Source organism: Macrobrachium nipponense, chromosome 9, assembly GCF_015104395.2.
Source record: "Macrobrachium nipponense isolate FS-2020 chromosome 9, ASM1510439v2, whole genome shotgun sequence".
In the NCBI taxonomy this organism is placed as follows: domain Eukaryota; kingdom Metazoa; phylum Arthropoda; class Malacostraca; order Decapoda; family Palaemonidae; genus Macrobrachium; species Macrobrachium nipponense.
In genome coordinates, this window is record NC_061110.1 from 9,669,724 (window position 1) to 9,691,015 (window position 21,292).

General features: G+C 36.0%; 1 protein-coding gene across 2 annotated transcripts in view; it reads right to left on the reverse strand.

The window, feature by feature from the left end:
* The window catches only part of LOC135218643 (alkaline phosphatase-like), a 107,093-nt gene that overhangs the window by 3,907 nt on the left and 81,894 nt on the right, over positions 1 to 21,292 (reverse strand). For both annotated transcript variants that reach the window (XM_064255083.1, XM_064255084.1), the window contains exon 7: positions 19,453 to 19,536. In XM_064255083.1, coding sequence (XP_064111153.1) covers positions 19,453 to 19,536 — 84 coding nt within the window. The remainder of the gene's footprint in view (positions 1 to 19,452; positions 19,537 to 21,292) is intronic.

Here is a 21,292-nt window from a genome sequence, read left to right on the forward strand (position 1 = left end):
GAAGGTGGAACTGTGTGTAGATGTGCTTGTGGTGAGTCAAGGTTGGTGATATTTATTATAGTTGTTAATGAAGTAGATGTTATACATTTCTACACGTGGATAATTGGGTGTTATTATGACTTTCTGTTTTTATATATATATATATATATATATATATATATATATATATATATATATATATATATATATATTATAACTGAATCACGAAAATATGAGACATGATGAATATCTATATAAAATCAAAATCCACGAAGGAAAGTGAAACAATGGAGTACCGATACGAGGCCTTTCAATTCTTTGTCCTTTACTAAGCGACTAAAGGACTAGAAGTCGAAAGGCCTCGCAGCGGTACTACATCGTTTCACCTGCCTTCGTGGATTTCGTCTTTATTTACATAATATATATGTGTATACATATACACATATATACATTGTAATGAAGGATGCCATTACTCTAGGTCACTTGAAGTAGTTTCCGCTATTGTTACTTATTCAGATTTGCCAGTTCCTACGTAGTTTCTAAGTCGGAGTACCATCAGTTTCGGCAAAGATTGATTGCCCTAGCGTTTCTGGGTCTCGCTGGAATCTCATTAAGTGTCCAGGCGTCTTCCAGCGTTTGTTTGTGTGTGTGTGTGTGTGTGTATGTAGACGAGCGAGGTTAGCATAATGCTTGAAATAGTGTTGCCTTGTACAAGGACACCGTGGATGGAAACATTTTTTTTTTTTATGATAAAAACCCTCGATTATATAGAGAAATCGTATTATTTGTAAGAGATCAAACCCAAGGTGGTCGAACACCTGAACGGTGTTTCTCCTCAGTGTTTACATTTGAAGTTTGTAAAGTAAATACTGAAAACAAACGCTGTTCAGGTGTTCGAAGGTCTGATTTTATCTTTGACAGATATTGCGATTTCTCTTATATAATTGTGGGTTTTTATTCTTAGAAACAGGTTTATTTTATAAGTCCATCTTTTGTATTTGTAACGTAAAAGCATTCCTTTCTTGGAAAATAGACACAAGATATTGAAGTTCCTTTTATATATGGGAGGTTAGTGCTGCCCTCACACCGGGCTAGTGCTGTCAGTGCACCTCATTCGGTGCACTGTAGGCATTACTGAAGGTTCTTGGCAGCATCCTGTCGGCCCTTAGCTGCAACTCCATTCATTCCTTTTACTGTACCTTCATTCATATTCTCTCTTCCATCTTGTTATCCACCCTCTCGTAAAGTTGTTTCCTAGGGCAACTGCTTTGAGGTTTTCGTCCTGTTACACCTTTCAAGCCTTTTACTCTCAACTTCCCTTTCAGCGCTGAATGACCTCGTGGGTCCCAGCGCTAGGCCTGTGGCCTAAATTCTACATACCAGCAAATAAAACAGGACTTCTACAGGATATCCCACTAAATTAAGTATATCTTAATTTAACCAGACCACTGAGCCGGTTAACAGCTCTCGAAGGATTATAGATATTTCTACGTGGCTAGGAACCAATTGGTGACCTAGCAATGGGACCTACAGCTTATTGTGGGATCCGAAGCATATTATATCTAGAAGTGAATTTGTAATCACCAGATATAAATTCCTCTGATTCCACGTCAGCAGAGTGGGGAATCGAAACCGGATTACCGAACCGGAAGGAGGCTGCCACCTCGGTGGCCGCGAGTTCGATTCTCGGGCATTCCATTGAGTTGTGAGATATGTGTATTTCTGGTGATAGAAGTTCACTCTCGACGTGGTTCGGAAGTCACGTATAAAGCCGTTGGTCCCGGTGCTGAATAACCATACTGGTTCCATGCAACGTAAAAACACCATGCAAAAAAGAAACAAGAACCGGTAGGCGAGCACGTAACCCACTTGTCCAACGAGGAAGCAAAAAAGGGAGATTCCACTACGGAATAGCCCCCTCCTGCCCTTTGGGCAAAGAAGGGCATTCCCTTCAGCTTGCACTTGAGAGAATGCCCAAGGATTCGGTATCGGGTCTCTCTCTTCCTTGTTTGAAATGATGATGTTTCTCAAAGGCTTCTACGAAGACGTTTGGAATTAAATAAACTCTTTACGTCTCTGCCCAGAGATTGTTGCAAGAAAAAGAAAGGCGTTATGAGATATATATGCGTGTGTGTGTGTCTTATCACATCATCGTCATCATATGTCTAATTCGCTCTGCCTTTCAATTAATATATTTCTCCTTTCGGTTAACATATGATAATACATTAATTCCAAGGTAGAGGGAATTAGATATTAAAGGACATTTGTAGCTTAATGTATATAATATATATATATATATATATATATATATATATATATATATATATATATATATATATATATAATATACTATATAACTGGAAATTCATGAAGCAAGCTTCGTAAACCCCAACGGCAGAGAGAGAGAGAGAGAGAGAGAGAGAGAGAGAGTTGACTGACATAATAGACAATTAATGAAATATGTAAAACGAGAGAGAGAGAGGGAGAATGAAATTGTGTTATAAGCAAAAGAATGGCCATTGCAATAATGATGCACTGGATTCTCTCTCTCTCTCTCTCTCTCTCTCTCTCTCTCTCTCTCTCTCTCTGGGCAGATGAGCAGAGAAGGTATCATCATGGCCAGTACTAAAATACCAGTTTGGAGATGCATCTCGTCCCCTTGTATTCGCCTTAATTGAACCAGCCAGGGTCACTGGGCATCTGTGACCCTAATTCTCACGTCAGTGGTATGCGGCTTTGCCGTCCCAGGGTTGCTTAACCTTCGTCTTTTTTTTTTTTTTTTTTTTTCGTTTTTTTTTTTTTTTTTTTTTTTTTTTTTTTTTTTTTTTTTTTTTATCTAGGATGAGTCAGCCGAATAATCCGGGCTCTCTCTCTCTCTCTCTCTCTCTCTCTCTCTGTTCTTATTGTGTTTTGTTTCTTAGATTATTAACCTTCCATTCTCTCTTTGTTTCCTTCTTCTTGTGTTAGTTATTCTGATTATCTTTAATCTCTCTCTCTCTCTCTCTCTCTCTCAGGCGTCCTGAATATAACCTCTTAAATAGAGAGAATATGGTGATTTATTGTTACTCTCTCTCTCTCTCTCTCTCTCTCTCTCTCCTCTCTCTCTCTCTCTCTCTCTCTGTTCTGATTGTGTTTTGTTTCTTAGATTATTAAGCTTCCATTCTCTCTTTGTTTCATTCTTCTTGTGTTAGTTATTCTTATTATTGTTTAACCTCTCTCTCTCTCTCTCTCTCTCTCTCTCTCTCTCTCTCTCTCTCTCTCTCTCTCTCTCTCTTCCATCAGCTTGTAGCTGGTATATCTGGGTTCCTAAGGACGCATAAAGATTTCTGTTGCCCTAGGATTATTTTCTCTAGCGTGTCGACGCGCGCTCTGCCAGTCATCTATGAGATGCAAAAGATTTTATATCTTAATTCTTTCGCTTTTGGCACTCGCATAGATAGCTAGCTAGCTGCCTGTGCGCCGTCGACACGCTCGAGAGGAATTAAACCTGAGATGAGAGAGGTCTTCATATGATGTCCTTAAGGATCCTTAGGGAGATAAACGATGTCATGACTCTATTTTAATCAAATGCCGTGAAAACATCTATAATTTTCAACGCTACTGCCCTCAGAGAAGGTTTCCTCCCTATTATTTCTATTGTAATTTTTTTTTTCAAGGCATGGGTGGTTTTTATAGTGTGGAGTTCCAGGTTGCATCCTGCCTCCTTAGGAGTCCATCACTTTTCTCACTATGTGCGCCGTTTCTAGAAGCACGCTTTTCTGCATGAGTCCTGGAGCTACTTCGGCATCTACTAGTTTTTCCAGATTCCTTTTCAGGGATCTTGGGATCGTACCTCCTAGTGTATGGGTACAATTTCCACTGGCATATCCCATATCCTTCTGCTTTCTATTTTCAGGTCTTGATACTTATCAGTTTTTTCTTTCTTTCATTTCTGGTATCCCATTGTATTGCGATATCAAGGAGTGAAACTTTCTTCTTGATTTTGTCAATCAACGTCCAGTCTATTCTATTGGCACGTATCATCCTATCTGTTCTGATACCATATTATTATTATTATTATTATTATTATTATTATTATTATTATTATTATTATTATTATTATTATTATTATTATTATTATTATCATTAAAAAATCCTCATAGTAGCGCGAGTCTTCAAATGGAGAAACTAATCCAGTTATGTAAATGTACATATATTTCAGTTTAAAAACAGCAAAGATAGCTTTCGGGAATCTGTTCGGCTCCCCCGAATAGATTCCCTAAAGCTATCTTTGCTGTTTTTAAACTGAAATATACTGTACATTTACATAACTGTGGATTTGTTTCTCATTATTATTATTATTATTATTATTATTATTATCCGGTAGTTCACGGGAGACTCTTAGCCCTTTTGTCCTTCAAACGAGAAGAAATGTTGGTCCCCCAAGGTGAACCACTGGGGACTCTTCCATTCACTTCCTGTGTCACGTGTGTGTGTGCTGTGTCATGTGGTTGAAATGAAAAGGGGTTGGGCGGGGGGGGAGGGAGGGGGGAGAAGGATTGTGCGATAAAGGTGATTACTACTACTCCTACTAGTACTACTAATACTATCACTACTATAGTAGATTCACATGAGCCGTGCATCTGATGTGTAGGCCAGTCCCTTACGACGCTCCTGATTGGCTGTTGATAAGCCAATCACGGGGCTGGAAACTCTCAGTCTCTCTCGAGAGTTCACATAGGCAGGATGTATGTTCAACCTCTCCTGAGGGACACGTCTTTCAAAAGTATCCCTCAGGAGAGGTGGAACATACATCCTGCCTATGTGAACTCTCGAGAGAGACTGAGAGTTTCCAGCCCTGTGATTGGGATATCAACAGCCAATCAGGAGCGTCGTAAGGGACTGTTAGTTATTAAGAATACGTAAACATCGAACAGGATTAAATGGTCAGGTAGTTTTGTAAAAAAACATTTACACGGAAATATATTTTTTATACCAATCTAGTTATTCGGCAATATAAAACGTAATTTGTATGAACGTATTTATTTTTCGTGTGTACTACCATAAGTAATATACGGGTGTGTAGAACTTCGTGCTTAATCATTTTAAAACCATTGTAGTAAGAAAGGCAGAGCCAATAATGATTGATATAATTAATATTTGTATGTATACATATACAAATATTAATTATATTAATCATTATTGGCTCTGCCTTTTCTTGCTACATTGGTTCTAGAAATGATTGAGTGCGAAGTTCTATACCCGTAGAACATATATATATATATATATATATATATATATATATATATATATATATATATATATATATATGTATGTATCTGTATATACAGATATATATATATATATATATATATATATATATATATATATATTATACATACACATATACATATATATATATCTATATATATATATATATATATATATATATATATATATATATATATATATATATATATATATATATCCACCCTACGCGACCTCCCTCTGTAAGATTTATAAAGAACGCAGTGCTCATCGGATGGCAACGAGTTGCATTACGTTGCAGAACCATGGGTCAGTGCGATCAAATCACCTTTCTCTTCTCCGGGGATCGTTTTGTGTATCGTCCAGAGTTCGATCCCTGTCAAAGGGATGGCTTGGGAACGAGACTTGCTTATTGCTGAATCAGGAAACTCCCAAAGCAGTGATTGCCTAGTGTTCTTACATAGGAGACTCATCAGCACTGCGTCGAATTCCCTGACAAGCACTGCACTGTTCACCAGAATTTGCATGCCCTTCTGTTAGCCAGTATTATTATTATTATTATTATTATTATTATTATTATTATTATTATTATTATTATTATTAGAGAAAACTGTATGCAAACTGAATGCCGCTGATGAAGCTATCACCTTCAACAACACAAATAATAATAATAATAATAATAGTAATAATAATAATAATATTGAAAGTCATAGCGGCATCAGCTGCATTCAACTGATATAAAGTTTTCTCAATCTTTCCGATAATTAACTGTTCCATAATAATAATAATAATAATAATAATAATAATAATAACATAATTATAATAATAATAATAATAATAATAATAATAATAATAATAATAGCTGCATTCAGTTGACATAAAAGTTTTCTCAAGTTTTCCGATAATTAACTGTTCTATAATAATAATAATAAGGGCTGCATTCAATTGACAAGGTTTTCTCTTATTTTTCGATAATTAACTGTTCTATTAATGATATATACTATATAATAATATTGAAATTTGTGTTTACTATTTATAATAAAGCGAGTAAATTTTCAAACCCACAAGCATTACATTAGCAAATATTATCTGCACGCGAGTGTTCAATACTATTGTGCTTCTAACTTCCAGTGAATTACCTCCATTACTCACCATCAGCCCCGAGTAACGGGATTGGAAGTAGTAGTAATCCGACGAGTTTTTGCTAGACGGCTAAAATCAGTCGCCATTTGGCAACTGCCCCATCTCTCCTCCTCCCCTTCCCCTCATCTTCTTCGTTTTCCCTGACGAGATGGATGGTCAAGACGCCTTTCCTAACAAGGAGCGATTTGCACATCCATCCCTTCTCACTGTGCACGCTTGCTTAGCATCCGCTTGCGATGTTACAACGCCGTTCGTACCCATCCGCACAGGGTTTAATGGCCCTACGCTCGGTAAAAGTATCATAAGGATGAGACCAGGACCGTCCCAAAAAACTGGTCTGCCGTGGCACCGTTTTCTTCTTCGCGAGGCGGGATGGATTCCCGCGCGCGCATCCTTCCTCGCGTCGGTTGCCAGATGTTGCTTGATGAAACGGGGCATTGTTGTTCCCATGTAAATTAATATACTTTTATTCATTGCGTCACATTCTCATTGTTGTACTTTTTCCTTGCTATTTTATTACGTGAAAATATGATGAAATGGGGAGTTTTTGTCGCATGGCTATGAGACCGTGTAAAATGTTAATGATTTTGCAAACCAGATGGTATCTCTCAACACTGACGAATGAATGAAATTTTTGTAAGCCTTGTCAAATCAGCAAAGATACACTAATCTAGACTGGCCGTCACGGAGCCTTATAAATATATACTGATAGTCTTCTGGTAAGAAATAACGATTTGCGTAATATACCGAGAAACCGCTGGTTAGAAAACCGATCAATTTATACACTGAGGATACTTCGGATAGAAAATAAGTATAAATATACCGAGAAACATCTGGTAGAAATGAATAAAAGTCTATTATATACTGGGACACTTCTGATAGAAGCAATAGGTCTATTTCAACAAAGAAAAAATTAAGTCTGGTAATAATAATAATAATAATAATAATAATAATAATAATAAGCTTGTTACCCTTAACGGTGTTAAGCTAAAATTACAGCAATAATAATAATAATAATAATAATGATATTATTATTATTATTATTATTATTATTATTATTATTATTTTATTATTATTATTATGAAACTGCTTAAAATAAGTAAAATAGTTTCTGCAAATGGAATTCTTTACAAGTCATGATAAATTATGCTGAAATCGCCCAGGCCAACGCAATGGAATATTTCAGCAATAAACCCGTCGTCTTCCTTCCAAGGCAACAAACAGTTTGGGCGAGAGTTTTATGTTTATGTACATTTTTGGTTTTTGCAACCTCGTCCCATTCTCTGTAATGTGAGACAGTATTATTATTATTATTATTATTATTATTATTATTATTATTATTATTATTATTATTATTATTATTATTCAGAAGAGTAGGTCAGGCCATATAAAAGTTTCTTTTTAAAACTTTTTGGGCAGATGTGAGTTATTATTATTATTATTATTATTATTATTATTATTATTATTATTATTATTATTATTATTATTATTAAGTAACGCTGATGAAGCCATCGAAATGATTCTGATAAAATTTTTAAAAGTTTTGGGCAGCAAAATCGCTATTATTATTATTATTATTATTATTATTATTATTATTATTATTATTATTATTATTATTATTATTATTATTATTATTATTATTATTCAGTAGCGCTGATGAAGTCATCGAAATGATTCTGATAATATTTTTAAAAGTTTTGAGCAGCAAAATCGCTATAATTATTATTATTATTATTATTATTATATATTATTATTATTATTATTATTATATTATTATTATTAAGTAGCGCTAATGAAGTCATCGAAATGCTTAAAAGTTTTGGGGATGGGGAGCAAAATCGCTATTATTATTATTATTATTATTATTATTATTATTATTATTATTATTATTATTATTATTATTATTGCTTATTTATATATATTATGAAAAAAGTCCATCGATTTAATTAGAGTGCTACTGTATAAAACAAACGAAAACAGCAAACGGTTAATAACAAACAACAAACAAATAAATAAATGTGCGTCTAAATGTAGGAATTCGGACAAAGACTATTGGCTCTTCAGAATCACCATTCCGTGGACATTTTCTGCTTGTCCTATCTGAGTTCCATCTGACCAGCCTCGTATACTCGGCATATACACACCACGCCAAGGCTGTGGACTGGTTCTAACTTCGTGTCTGATCTGAAAGTTGGTTGGGTTATCTCCGGAATAGTTAACGGGGTAACTACGTCTGATTTGCTTTTAAAGGTTTTCAATTGCTTCATACGGATACATGCCTCTCTTCAAGTTGGACGAGATGGTTTCTGTCAACTTATTATTATTATTTCTCATAAAAAATAGCGTATATATTTGACCGTAGGTTTTAGCATGCGCCCTGAGTAAGCTGGAGGTCGGATTATGCATACTCTTCTTAATAATGATAATAATAATAATACTCTCACCTTACAGACAATGGGACGAGGTTACAAAACCATTGACGTTTGGAAAAGCCAAAAAATGCTACGACTTATCATGATTACTATAGTAGATTCACATCACCGGTACATCCGATGTCTAGGCCAGTCCCTTACGACGCTCCTAAGTGGCTGATTATAAGCCAATCACAGGGCTGGAAACTCTCAGTCTCTCTCGAGAGTTCACATAGGCAGCATCTGTGTTCCGAGTTCTCCTGAGGGATACTTTTGAAAGGAGAGGTGGAACATACTACATCCTGCCTACACGAACTCTCTCGAGAGAGACTGAGAGTTTCCACCCCTGTCATTGGCTTATCAACAGCCAATCAGGAGCGTCGTAAGGGACTGGCCTAGACATCAGATGATGCACGGGTGATGTGAATCTACTATAATTCTGTGGCTCCAGCGACCTCTGCCGCTTATAGACTGTTTGTTGTAGTTGATGGTATCACATGTGCCGCTTTCCTTATTGTTTGTACAGTCCTAAGGGATACATATCTCTTTTTCTGTTTGTTTCTAACCATATACGTGGCTTTGTTATTTTTCAAAATGCATATCTGGCTTCTCATTGACCGGAAATATTTACTTTATTATTATTATTATTATTATTATTATTATTATTACGTCCTCTTAATCCTTTGAAACCTACTCTCATTTCATTTTCCCTTTCAGCGTCGAGTGACCTCGTAGGTCCAAGTGATTGGCCTCTGGCCTAAAATTTTATATTCCATTGCATTCCGATGATGACGATGATGTCATCATCGGTATGCATTAAAATAGATACGCTCTATTTCATTAGAAATCATTGTTCTGTACTGTTTAAAGTATACATAATACATAATTTTTTTTACATTTCCATTCTAATAAATAAATCATAAATATCCTATCTTAAGTTTCCTGTATTCATTTTTCACATTTTCATTCTATTAAATAAATCATAAATATCCTATCCTGAGATTCCTGTATTCATTTTGTACATTTTCATTCTAATAAATAAATCATAAATATCCTATCCTGAGATTCCTGTATTCATTTTGTACATTTTCATTCTAATAAATAAATCATAAATATCCTATCCTGAGATTCCTGTATTCATTTTGTACATTTTCATTCTAATAAATAAGTCATAAATATCCTATTCTAAGATTCCTGTATTCATTTTTGACATTTTCATTCTATTAAATAAATCATAAATATCCTGTTCTAAGATTCCTGTATCTTTAACTCAACGCGAAACACCTTTTTCAGACCTTTTTAGGCTCTTCAATCGGCCCTTCCTACCCACCAACCAGAACAACAACAACAAAGTATAGTTTGTAGGCTTACTCCTCTAAGTAAGCGATAAAATTATGGTAACGTATCATTGACCAGATAATCACGCGACCACCTTTTCACACGATGCATAATTTTGCCGAATTAGAAATATGAGAAAATTGATTTGATTTGAATCAGACCGAAGGCTGTTCATTGTGACTCGGCAAAATTCCACCAAGAATGACTGTGCACTTTCCACCGAAAATCCGAATGGAATACAGTATACAGTGGAGTTGATATTAACGGATTTCCGTGATTTCATCTTGTTGAATAAATCCGGTTTGTAAAGTGTGGTTGAAATGATTCGCTTTATATGTCAGGTGCGGTTCGTCCTTTATTTATTTATTTGTTTTTTTAATGATTTAGTTATCTATTTATTTTTGCTGATTGGTTATTCGGATGATCTTTGTACGTTAGTTATTGTCTTATAGTAAATATATAAATATATATATATATATATATATATATATAATATATAATATATATATATATATATATATATATATATATTATCATAATATATATTTTTATATATATACATATATATGTTACACTAATATGTCCTTGTTTTTCCTCTTTTGGTTTAAGGAGGAGGGGGGGGGGGGGGTTGGAATTATGTAACTGGTTGTTAGCTGACTTAGGTGGGTAGCAGTCAGGATGGAGAAGGGTATGGGGGTATACCTACTGTCACTGCAAACCAGTCGCTTTCCCTTTCTGTAATCTTCAACAACAGTGTTCTACCTCGTCGTGCCCTCATGCGGTGCACTGTAGGCATTACTTAAGGTTTTTCGCAGCGCCCTTTCGTTTCATTTACTGTACCTCCTTTCATATTCTCTCTCTTCCAACTTTCCACCCTCTCCTAAAACTTGATTCATTGTGCAACTGCTTAGAGGTTTTCCTCCTGTTACACCTTTCAAACCTTTTCACTGTCCATTTCCATTTCAGCGCTGAACGACCTCATAGGTCCCAGTTCTTGGCCTTTGGCCTGAATTCTATATATTCAGCTCAGCTCAGCTCACCCAAGGCCCCAGATACTTGACAAATAGCAACATCATCAAAGTTCGACGTAATTCCTTTCTAAGGCGAAATTGTGATGATGACAAGGTAGATTGTTGTAAATGTAGTTGTTAATTAGATTTTGATCAGATTTCATAATTAGCTTTGGTAATTAGGTCTTTGTTAAGATTGCAATGCTTGACGATCATAAATGCATTTATTCGTTAGATTTTAGAAAATTACATTATTCTTTTGTAAGGACTTCAACTGTACCAGTAATTACTTTACAGTAGCTTCAGAAATTGAAAGTATTTGATATGTGATAGAAATATATCTGTATAATAAATATCTATATATATATATATATTATATATATATATAAAATATATTATCATATATATATATAATATAATATATATATATAATAATATATATATATATATATATTCTATCTCATCATACATCCCACCACCAACTTCGGCGTCCAAGGTTACTTGACCAACCCCCAAAAGGGACCGACAACCAACACATATCAAAACACGAGTAATACGAAACTCGAGCTTCCTGTCATGTCAACCAGTGTGTGTTGTTTCGGACTGATCTGAAATTGACATCTGATAGGACCTTGTAAACTTCGTTCAAATCACCTTCTGAGAGAGAGAGAGAGAGAGAGAGAGAGAGAGAGAGAGAGAGAGAGAGAGAGAGAGAGCGACACGTCCATTTTTCGGTCAAGAAATTGTGTGGTTTGGCCGAGTTGAAAGAGGAGATAATCTATCTATCTTGGCCTATCTATAGGGACGTCGGCTTTTGTTTCAGCGGTTCCTGACGAGCGGTCGGTCAGATTTGATTTAATTGTAATATTGCTGCTGCTGGTACTATTATGATGTATAAGTAAATAGATTTGTGATTATTTTTTTTTATTCTCCTTCCATACGCGTGTCTCTTTATTACGAACACATACACACACACACACACACACACACACACACACACACATATATATATATATATATATATATATATATATATATATATATATTATATATATATATATATATATATATATATATATATATATATATATATATATATATATATACAGTGAGTCGCTAATCCCACGCCCTTCATAAAAAATGACTGAGTGAGAATCCCCACCACAGCCGGCGGCCAACTACCAGGTAGGCAATCCTCCCTATAGAGCAACAGGCACTTTCGTGGGCCAGAAGTCTCTTTTAAGTGCAATCTCCTTTTCCCTCTTGCTCGCATCGAGAAATTGCTCAGAGAGGGGAGCCTGAAACAACCCATAACAGTCTGATGCGAGCAGCAATAGGTTATAATCACGTCTGAGAACCGGAGTAGTTTGAAATTAACATTTTAAATTGGTTAAATCATTAAGGTAAGATGGTCGAGGACAGAGCTAACGGCCTTGAGTATTGAAGTACCAAGAGGCACCCGAATCCTCGACGAAATTTAGCATCCTAGAATATCCTGTAATGGATCACAATGAGGCCCTACCACCAGGAGACTAAGCAATTAGGTTGTGGGTCACAGTGAGGCTTGGGAGCCTGTATACCAAACGGACAATGGGCCTTAATGAGACCCGAAAATCATGAGAGTAAGCAAGAACAATTTCCACGACCGAATCTTGACGGAAGAGCGGGTATAATTGGCATGACAGCTCAAGACGAAGAAGCCCCTTTCTCTCTCTCTCTCTCTCTGTGGGGGTCACCCAAGAGGTCATCTAAAAGAATGGGTCACAATGACGAGAGACCTCGATTGTTGGGGGGGGTAGTACACATCAGCTCGAGACAAATCATCCAGGGGGAATTTCATCATAGGAAATCACTTGGATTTCACTATGATGCAGCAGTCTTCGTTCGTGGAGTGAAAAGAAGAAGAAGAAGGATGGGAATGTAAACAAATGAAACCTTCAACTTTCTTGTTCTTGCTTCATTTTTTTCCCTTGACGTATTTTGTACGCACTTGGTACATATCGTTTCATTATCGTCGTAAATTTGAAAAGAATTCTGCCATTTAAATTCGTATTTCTCTGTCGCCTTGTCATGCTAATACTGCAGATTTATTATTATTATTATTATTATTATTATTATTATTATTATTATTATTATTATTATTATTATTATTATTATGTGAAGGAATCAACAGTAGTGTCACATAAATAGGCATTAGAGATATATATTTGTATGTTTCTAAATTATATATATTAACGTTTACACCAAAGTGGATTTCTTTGCTATTATTATTATTATTATTATTATTATTAAAAACATCTTCCCGTTCATAAACATCACGAATGAAATTATTCTAAACTTCTCAGATTTTAGAGTCACGGACCTTGACTGACTGTGAGAAGGTAAACAGGAGAGAGAATGCAGTCCAGCAAGACTGTGATGTTTATACACATATTTTCCAAGAAATTGGAAAACACAAGGCCCCCTTGTTGGCATAAGGGTTGTTTAATAATCTACCCACCAACCTCTGACCCAGTGACACCAGAGATCTCTGTTCTGGGCAGGCACTTGCCATTTATTGATTTTGCATTGACTTATCGTAGGTCAGACTTCATTATCTGAGTAGTTCAAAAGAGGTCTTCTTACATTGTATTACTCCATCAGTGACCCCACTGTAGGCTATACTACAGAATTCCCGTACCCTGCACCCACTTTTTATCCTTTTACTGTACTACCATTCCAACCTCCTTCCTTCAATCTTGCTTGCCAACCTCTCTAACTATCGCTTCTTAATGCAAATGTGGGGGGTGTCCTCCCAACCTTTAGATCCTTGTACGTCAGTTTTAACCTCTGGATCGCTTTTATCTCGCTGTTCAACCTCTCCAACTCCCTCTTTTCACTGTAGCGGCGGGTGGTCGAAATGAGGTGCTTGACTTGACATCGTGAATTTCAGAATCAGACGTAATCCGCGAATGCCAGACTGATGAGATTTCATTTCGATGACACGAAGGAACTTCTCGACACTTACAGAACAGCACTACTACAACGTTTCCGGTCGTGATTCAATTTAGCCACTGATGCAAAAGAAACAGCATTGTTCTTCGCCCTGCCTTCCCAGGGAGCGTCAGAGCACCTCCTTAAATTTACGAGTGATCGTGGATAATTTAATCCCCAAAAAAAAACAAGAAAAAAAATTCTTCTTCGCTTTCCCTCCTCGAAAATTCCTTGAAGGTCACCCGAGGTCGCCGGTGTCACTCACGAAAGGTAAAATGTGACCTGTGCATTATTTCGTCAAGAAATCTAGTCCCCCCCTCCTCCCCCCCTTTCAGTTTCAGCTGATGACCTGTTACGCCTGTCGCTATGGTTCTGGTAATTGTCACGACGTCCACCTGAGCGATGGCTCGATGAAAAGACAAGTTTTTGACTTCTTCTTCTTCTTCTTCTTCTTCTTCTTCTTCTTCTTCTTCTTCTTCTTTCTTTCTTTCTTTCTTTCTTTCTCCGGGGGCTCTCATTGTTTGTTTTATTTGTTTGTATGGTGTTTGTACGTTGCATGGAATTAGTGGGTTATTCAGCAACGGGACCAACGGCATTATGCGTGACTTCCGAACCACGTCGAGAGTGAACTTCTCTCACTAGAAATACACATCTCTGACCCCTCAATGGAATGCCCGAAAATCGAACTCGCGGCCACCGAGGTGGCAGGCCAAGACCATAACGATCACGCCACTGGGGCGCTCTCGGGGGCTCTCATGCCTCGTTGTGAACCACTGCACGTTGCAGCTGACTCCCAAGACTGTTGCAAGTTTCAGTGGCAATGCTCGTTTTCTTTCTATCTTTACGAATGGAGTGGTGCGAGATAATTTTCTTTTATTTTTCTATCTTTGCGAATGGAGTGATAGGGGAAGCCTGGGGAGGGATAATAGGTAAAGATGCAAAAGTTATGAGATGGAAAATGAGTCAGGAATAGGATGACGATAGTGGAGAGAAACTGCTACATCTAGTGAAAGTTTGAAAGTGATGGCGAGGGAGGAAAGTTACAAGAAATGTATTTGGAGTGAGAGGAAATGAAAATGTATATATATATATATATATATATATATATATATATATATATATATATATATATATATATATATATATATATATATATATATATATATATATATACACACACACACACACACGTATATACATGACTGGTAAAAATATTTGGGATTCAGATATCAGTGACAAATCTTCCTTCAACCCAACGCTTAAGAAGATTAAAGAAGAATTAATTAATCAGTGGGGGTTACTTAATAAAAACGTGCTACCTGTGGATGGATCTCATGGTATAAATTACCGCCTTTTCTGTAGCTTTTCTCATTCATTACCTACCTGAAAGAGAGAGAGAGAGAGAGAGAGAGCAGTGTCTGAAATATAGTAGCACTTATATACTTTCTATATTTTGGGCGTTTTTATGGGTTCCTTTTATTATATTATATTATTTAATATATATATATATATATATTTATTAATTATATCAATATATATGAATATAATAGAGAGATTAGCATACGAATCAGGTGATAGATAGATATCTTGATTAGCCTTACATGTGAATCCAAAGCTGAAGATGAATAAGGTTTAATGGAAATGTGTGTATACTCCCTCTCTCTCCTCTCCTCCCTTAACCCCTCCCCTCCCCTCCCCTCCCCCCTCCCACCCCGCGCATCCCCAAGGTAAACTGCGTGCATCATCACCAGCATCCCTCGTTAAGTGGAAACGTGTTCTCGAATTAGGAAACCCTCTTCTTGAGCCTTATGGCCGACAGCTCTTGGTGTCCTCGTTTCACAAAGTAGTTTTGCACGAAAAGGGGGGCGGGGGGATTGGGGGGGTGTGAAAGAGGAATCCTTTGCCTTGTTCTCCTCTCTCTCTCTCTCTCTCTCTCTCTCCTCGTTGTTGTGACCCACTGGTTGATTGATTGGTTTGCGTAATCTTGCGTTTTGTGACCCGTTAATTGATTGATTGATTTTTTTGACATAATCCGTTTCCCATTTCAGGTCACCTTTTGGTTAAACGAGGTCATCGTCTGAATAATAATAATAATAATAATAATAATAATAATAATAATAATAATAATAATAATAAGGCGTGATAGAAAACGATCAGGCAAAGATCCTCTGGGACTATGGTATCAGAACAGATAGGGTGATACGTGCAAATAGACCAGACGTGACGTTGATTGACAAAGTCAAGAAGAAAGTATCACTCACTGATGTCGCAATACCATGGGACACCAGAGTTGAAGAGAAAGAGAGAGAAAAAATGGATAAGTATCAAGATCTGAAAATAGAAATAAGAAGGATATGGGATATGCCAGTGGAAATTGTACCCATAATCATAGGAACACTAGGCACGATCCCAAGATCCCTGAAAAGGAATCTAGAAAAACTAGAGGCTGAAGTAGCTCCAGGACTCATGCAGAAGAGTGTGATCCTAGAAACGGCGCACATAGTAAGAAAAGTGATGGACTCCTAAGGAGGCAGGATGCAACCCGGAACCCCACACTATAAATACCACTCAGTCGAATTGGAAGACTGTGACAGACCAAAAAAAAAAAAGAAAAAAAATAATAATAATAATCTAAATTGTGTTATTTCCCATAAGGTAGCCTGACCTGATTTCGTATTAACCCCATGGTAGCATGGCCTGACCTGATTTCGTATTAACCCATGGTAGCGTGGCCTGACCTGATTTCGTATTACCCCACTGGTAGCGTGGCTTGACCTGATTTCATGGTACCCCTAGCCTGACCTGACCTGTTCACATCACCGCTCTAATTTAGCAGAAATGATAAGCGTGAGACACAAGATTGCATCCCTGTTGCAAAATCTCGAATACAATTGATGCAAAATTTCAGTGGATCAAAGCCATTCATAGACTGATTCATTTGTCAGATTTGAAAATCAGTTAAATTCACAGATTTGTCATATTTTAAAATGGATTGTTTTAAAGACAATGCATCAGTCAAATTTGAAAATCAGTAAAATTCACAAATTTGTCAAATAAAAATTTTTTTTTTTTTATGAAAGACAATGCATCAGTAAGTTTGAAAATCTGTTAAATTCAGATTTGTCAATTTTCAAAAATTGGATTGTTTTAAATTAAACACAATGCATCAGTCAAATTTGAAAATCAGTTAAATTCATAGATTTGTCAAATTTAAAAAATAGGATTGTTTTAAATTAAAGACAATACATCAGTCAGATTTGAAAGTCAGTTAAATTCACAGATTTGTCCAATAAAAAAACTATATTGTTTTCAATTAAAGACAATGCATCAGTCTAATTTGAAAATCAGTTAAATTCACAGATTTGTCAAACTTTTAAAAAAGTACTATTTAAATTGAAGACAAAGCATCAGTCAGACTCTAAAATCAGATAAATTCACAGATTTGTCAAATTTTAAAAACGGTAGTTTTAAATTAAAGACAATGCATCAGTCAAATTTGAAAATCAGTTAAATTCACAGATTTGTCAAACTTTAAAAAATTGGATTGCTTTGAATTAAAGATATTGCATCAGTCAGATGTGAAAATCAGTCAAATTCACAGATTAGTCAAACTTATAAAATAAAGTATTGTTTTTCATTACTGTCCCGATTAAGCTGGAGGTCGGATCACGCCTTGTTTTGTTTGGCATTTTTACCTTATCGATTTTAAAATAATAAATTCCTCTGAATCTTTGGAAAGGGTATTGGGTATCTGACAACTTTCTTGAATATCAACTATATATATATATATATATATATATATATATATATATATATATATATATAATATATATATATCTATATATATATATATTATTCTCTCACTCAAGCAGGTCTTGCGTTCGATCCCTTTTTCCTTATAAATTCAATATGCCCTTCTTACCCTGAGGAGGGAATTGTGTACCTGGTTGGTATTCGATTGTTGCTGGTCACAGCTGGGCCAAGGAGAGAAAGGCAGAGATATGAATCAGACGTGAGTACTCAGAGCTCGTCGGAACGTTTGGTTACCATGACGTGATGTGAACTGGAGAGTCTCTCTCTCTCTCTCTCTCTCAGAGGAGCATTGTTTCTTCTTGCGAAACGTCTTCGTAACTGTTCTTGATCAGGCAAACCTGTTTTAGGACCACTGACAAAGAATTCTGCTATTGTAAGTGCGTATCTAGGTCGTCTCATTCACTCCCACGAGACGTCTCCTCAAAATTTACTCAATGAATAAACGGTTTTTAACATCCACGTCTTTCTATTACGCGTTAGGTCCTGTGAAAATGAATAAACACCATATTTACACCCACAGAACATAACGTAAAATACAGTCAACGTATTTAAAATTATAGAAATTTAAATTAAATACTTTCCCGTGGACGGCAGAGTCATCTATATCCAAGCTAGGTTGTGATTCCTCTTACAATCGAAGAAATCTATCGGTATATATCTTAAGAAGATCGAAACCTATTATCGACGCTTTGTTGGGGATACGTCATGGATATATATACCTAACTTTCGCCCTTTACTGATGTTAATCGAGGAACGGAAAACAAAAGAAACAAAAGACTGGGTTACGTCATCGAAAACCCCTTCGGTTGATGTTAGGTACCGTTCGCTGCTGTCTGTATATCTCCAGCAAGTCTCGTGCCCCGATGTTTTAAACGTTACTACTCTCTCTCTGTCTCTCCCTTTCTCCAGACGTTACCCTCACTTTTCCTTACTAATTATCATTCCTCCCACTCCTCCCGTATCCTCTCCATTCCCCTCCCTCCCCCCAAAAACATACCATTTCCTCCCTCTCACTTTCAGCACGGAATGGAATGACTACTAGTACTAGAGAGAGGAACCGGTGGAGGAGGAGGAGGAACTCGCTGCGCATGCGTGACCAAGTCCTTCCGCGCCAGCTGGAGGGACGAGTCGTAAATAAACTTTCAAACTGTCGTTAATTGATGTGTAAAATCATTTTAGTTATATGCAGTGGTAGGCTTCTGTCGTAGATCTGCAGTTGCACTGTGAGAGGAAGTTTATTTTCACAATCGGTGTCTGTTTCAATCTCGTTTTTAGAAAGATTATTACTAAAAAATATGAGACGTGAGCGATTGAAGGGTTTCAGGAATCAGTATGTTAGTAGATAATTTGACAACCAAACGATTGTAGGTAACTCTCTCTCTCTCTCTCTCTCTCTCTCTCTCTCTCTCTCTCTCTCCTCTCTCAACCAAGAGACGACAGCCCCATTTTCGAGAGAATCAACTTACTTTGTAGCTGTACCCGGCTCAGTAGGTAATTGTGGTTAGGCCTATTACAAACAGATATCTGGCAGAACTTACCTTGAAGTTGCGCCCAGGCTCGTTCAGTATGAGCTGTTCTGCAATGTCATCGCAGCCTCCAGCATCGTGGCCGTCACTTGCGATCTGCAACGAGTTCAAAAATAGGTAAAGTTAGGATTTATCATTTTGAATTATATAAAAAAAAATAGATAAAAAGTATGTCAAAAGTTAGGATTTATCTTTTTGAATGATATAGAAAAAAATATAGATAAAAAAATGTCAAAAATTAGGATTTATCTTTTTGAATGATATAAAAAAATATAGATAAAAAATATGTAAAAAGTTAGGATTTATCTTTTTGAATGATATAAAAAAAATATAGATAAAAATATCTCAAAAGTTAGGATTTATCGTTTTGAATTATATAAAAAATATAGAAAAAAAATATGTAAAAAGTTAGGATTTATTTTTGAATGATATAAAAAAATATAGGAGATCAAAAAATATGTAAAAAGTTAGGATTCATCTTTTTGAATTATATAAAAAAATATAGGAGATCAAAAATGTGTAAAAAGTTAAGATTTATCTTCTTGAATGCTATAAAAATAATAGGAAGTTGGAATTTGTAACTCGGAATTTACAAAACAATTTTCTAACTTAATTATTTTTCAAAAGAATTGGAATTTATAACCTTTGAAAAGTACATAAAACGGTTCTACAACATGCAAGACACAAATGAATGATATAAAAGATATAGGAAGTTGGAATTTATAACTCGGACAAAAACAGTTTTGTAACGTAATTATTTTTCAAAATATTGGAATTTATAACTTTTTAAAAGTCCGTAAAACAGTTTGACAACATACCAGATATAAAAAGTTAAAAATCTTACTTGTTTAATTTATGTAAAAAGTTTGAATTTATAGATTTTTATATTATATAGAACTCTGTTATACCTGATTTTTTAAAAATGTAATTAGCACTGAATTTTCTTTTATTTTTTTCTTTTGTGAGGAACTTAACCACCTCACCCTCCAAATGTTTCAGTTAGTACTATTGTGCCGGCTTTGTCTGTCCGTCCGCCCTCAGATCTTAAAAGCTATCGAGGCTAGATGGCTGATCATCCACCCTCCAATCATCAAACATACCAAATTGTAGCCCTCTAGCTTTAGTAGCTTTCATTTTTATTTAATGTTAAAGTTAGCCATGATCGTACGTCTGGTAACGATATAGACCAGGCCACCATCGGGCCTTTTTTAAAGTTTTACGGGGCGAGCCCATGAAGATAGATCCGTTTTCGGTGGCTTTGATTATACGCTGTACAGAAAACTCGATTGTGCCGAAGAAACTTTGATGCGTCCTTTTTTTTCTTTTTTTTAATTTTTTTTTTCTGAACACAGAAAATGCGAGTGGAACTGGTTATCAACGGTCATTAAACCTTGAATTTTAGAAGAGAACGCGCCTGAATGATGGCCGACGAATGAATGCGCCCAGAAACGTTTTCTGACTATTAAACGCGCTCGAACCTCGACAGAAATAAACACACCTAGGCGGTGGTAGAAAATGAACACGCCCAAGTGTTGACAAAAAATAAACGCAACCAGAATTAGCAAGAAGTAAACAAGCCCAAACTTTGACAAAAAATAAACACAGCCAAGCTTCGGTATAAAAAATGAACACGCCCAGAAATTGACTGAAAAAACAGTCACGCCCATCAGTTGACAGATAAGTAAAATCATCCAGACTATGTAAAAATATACACGTTTCGGTATAGAAAATGAACACGCCCAGAAATTGACTGGAAATAACAGTCACGCCCATCAGTTGACAGATAAATAAACATGCCCAGACTTTGTAAAAATGTAAATATGTAGAGACGATTAATTGCCGTGGTTGTAAT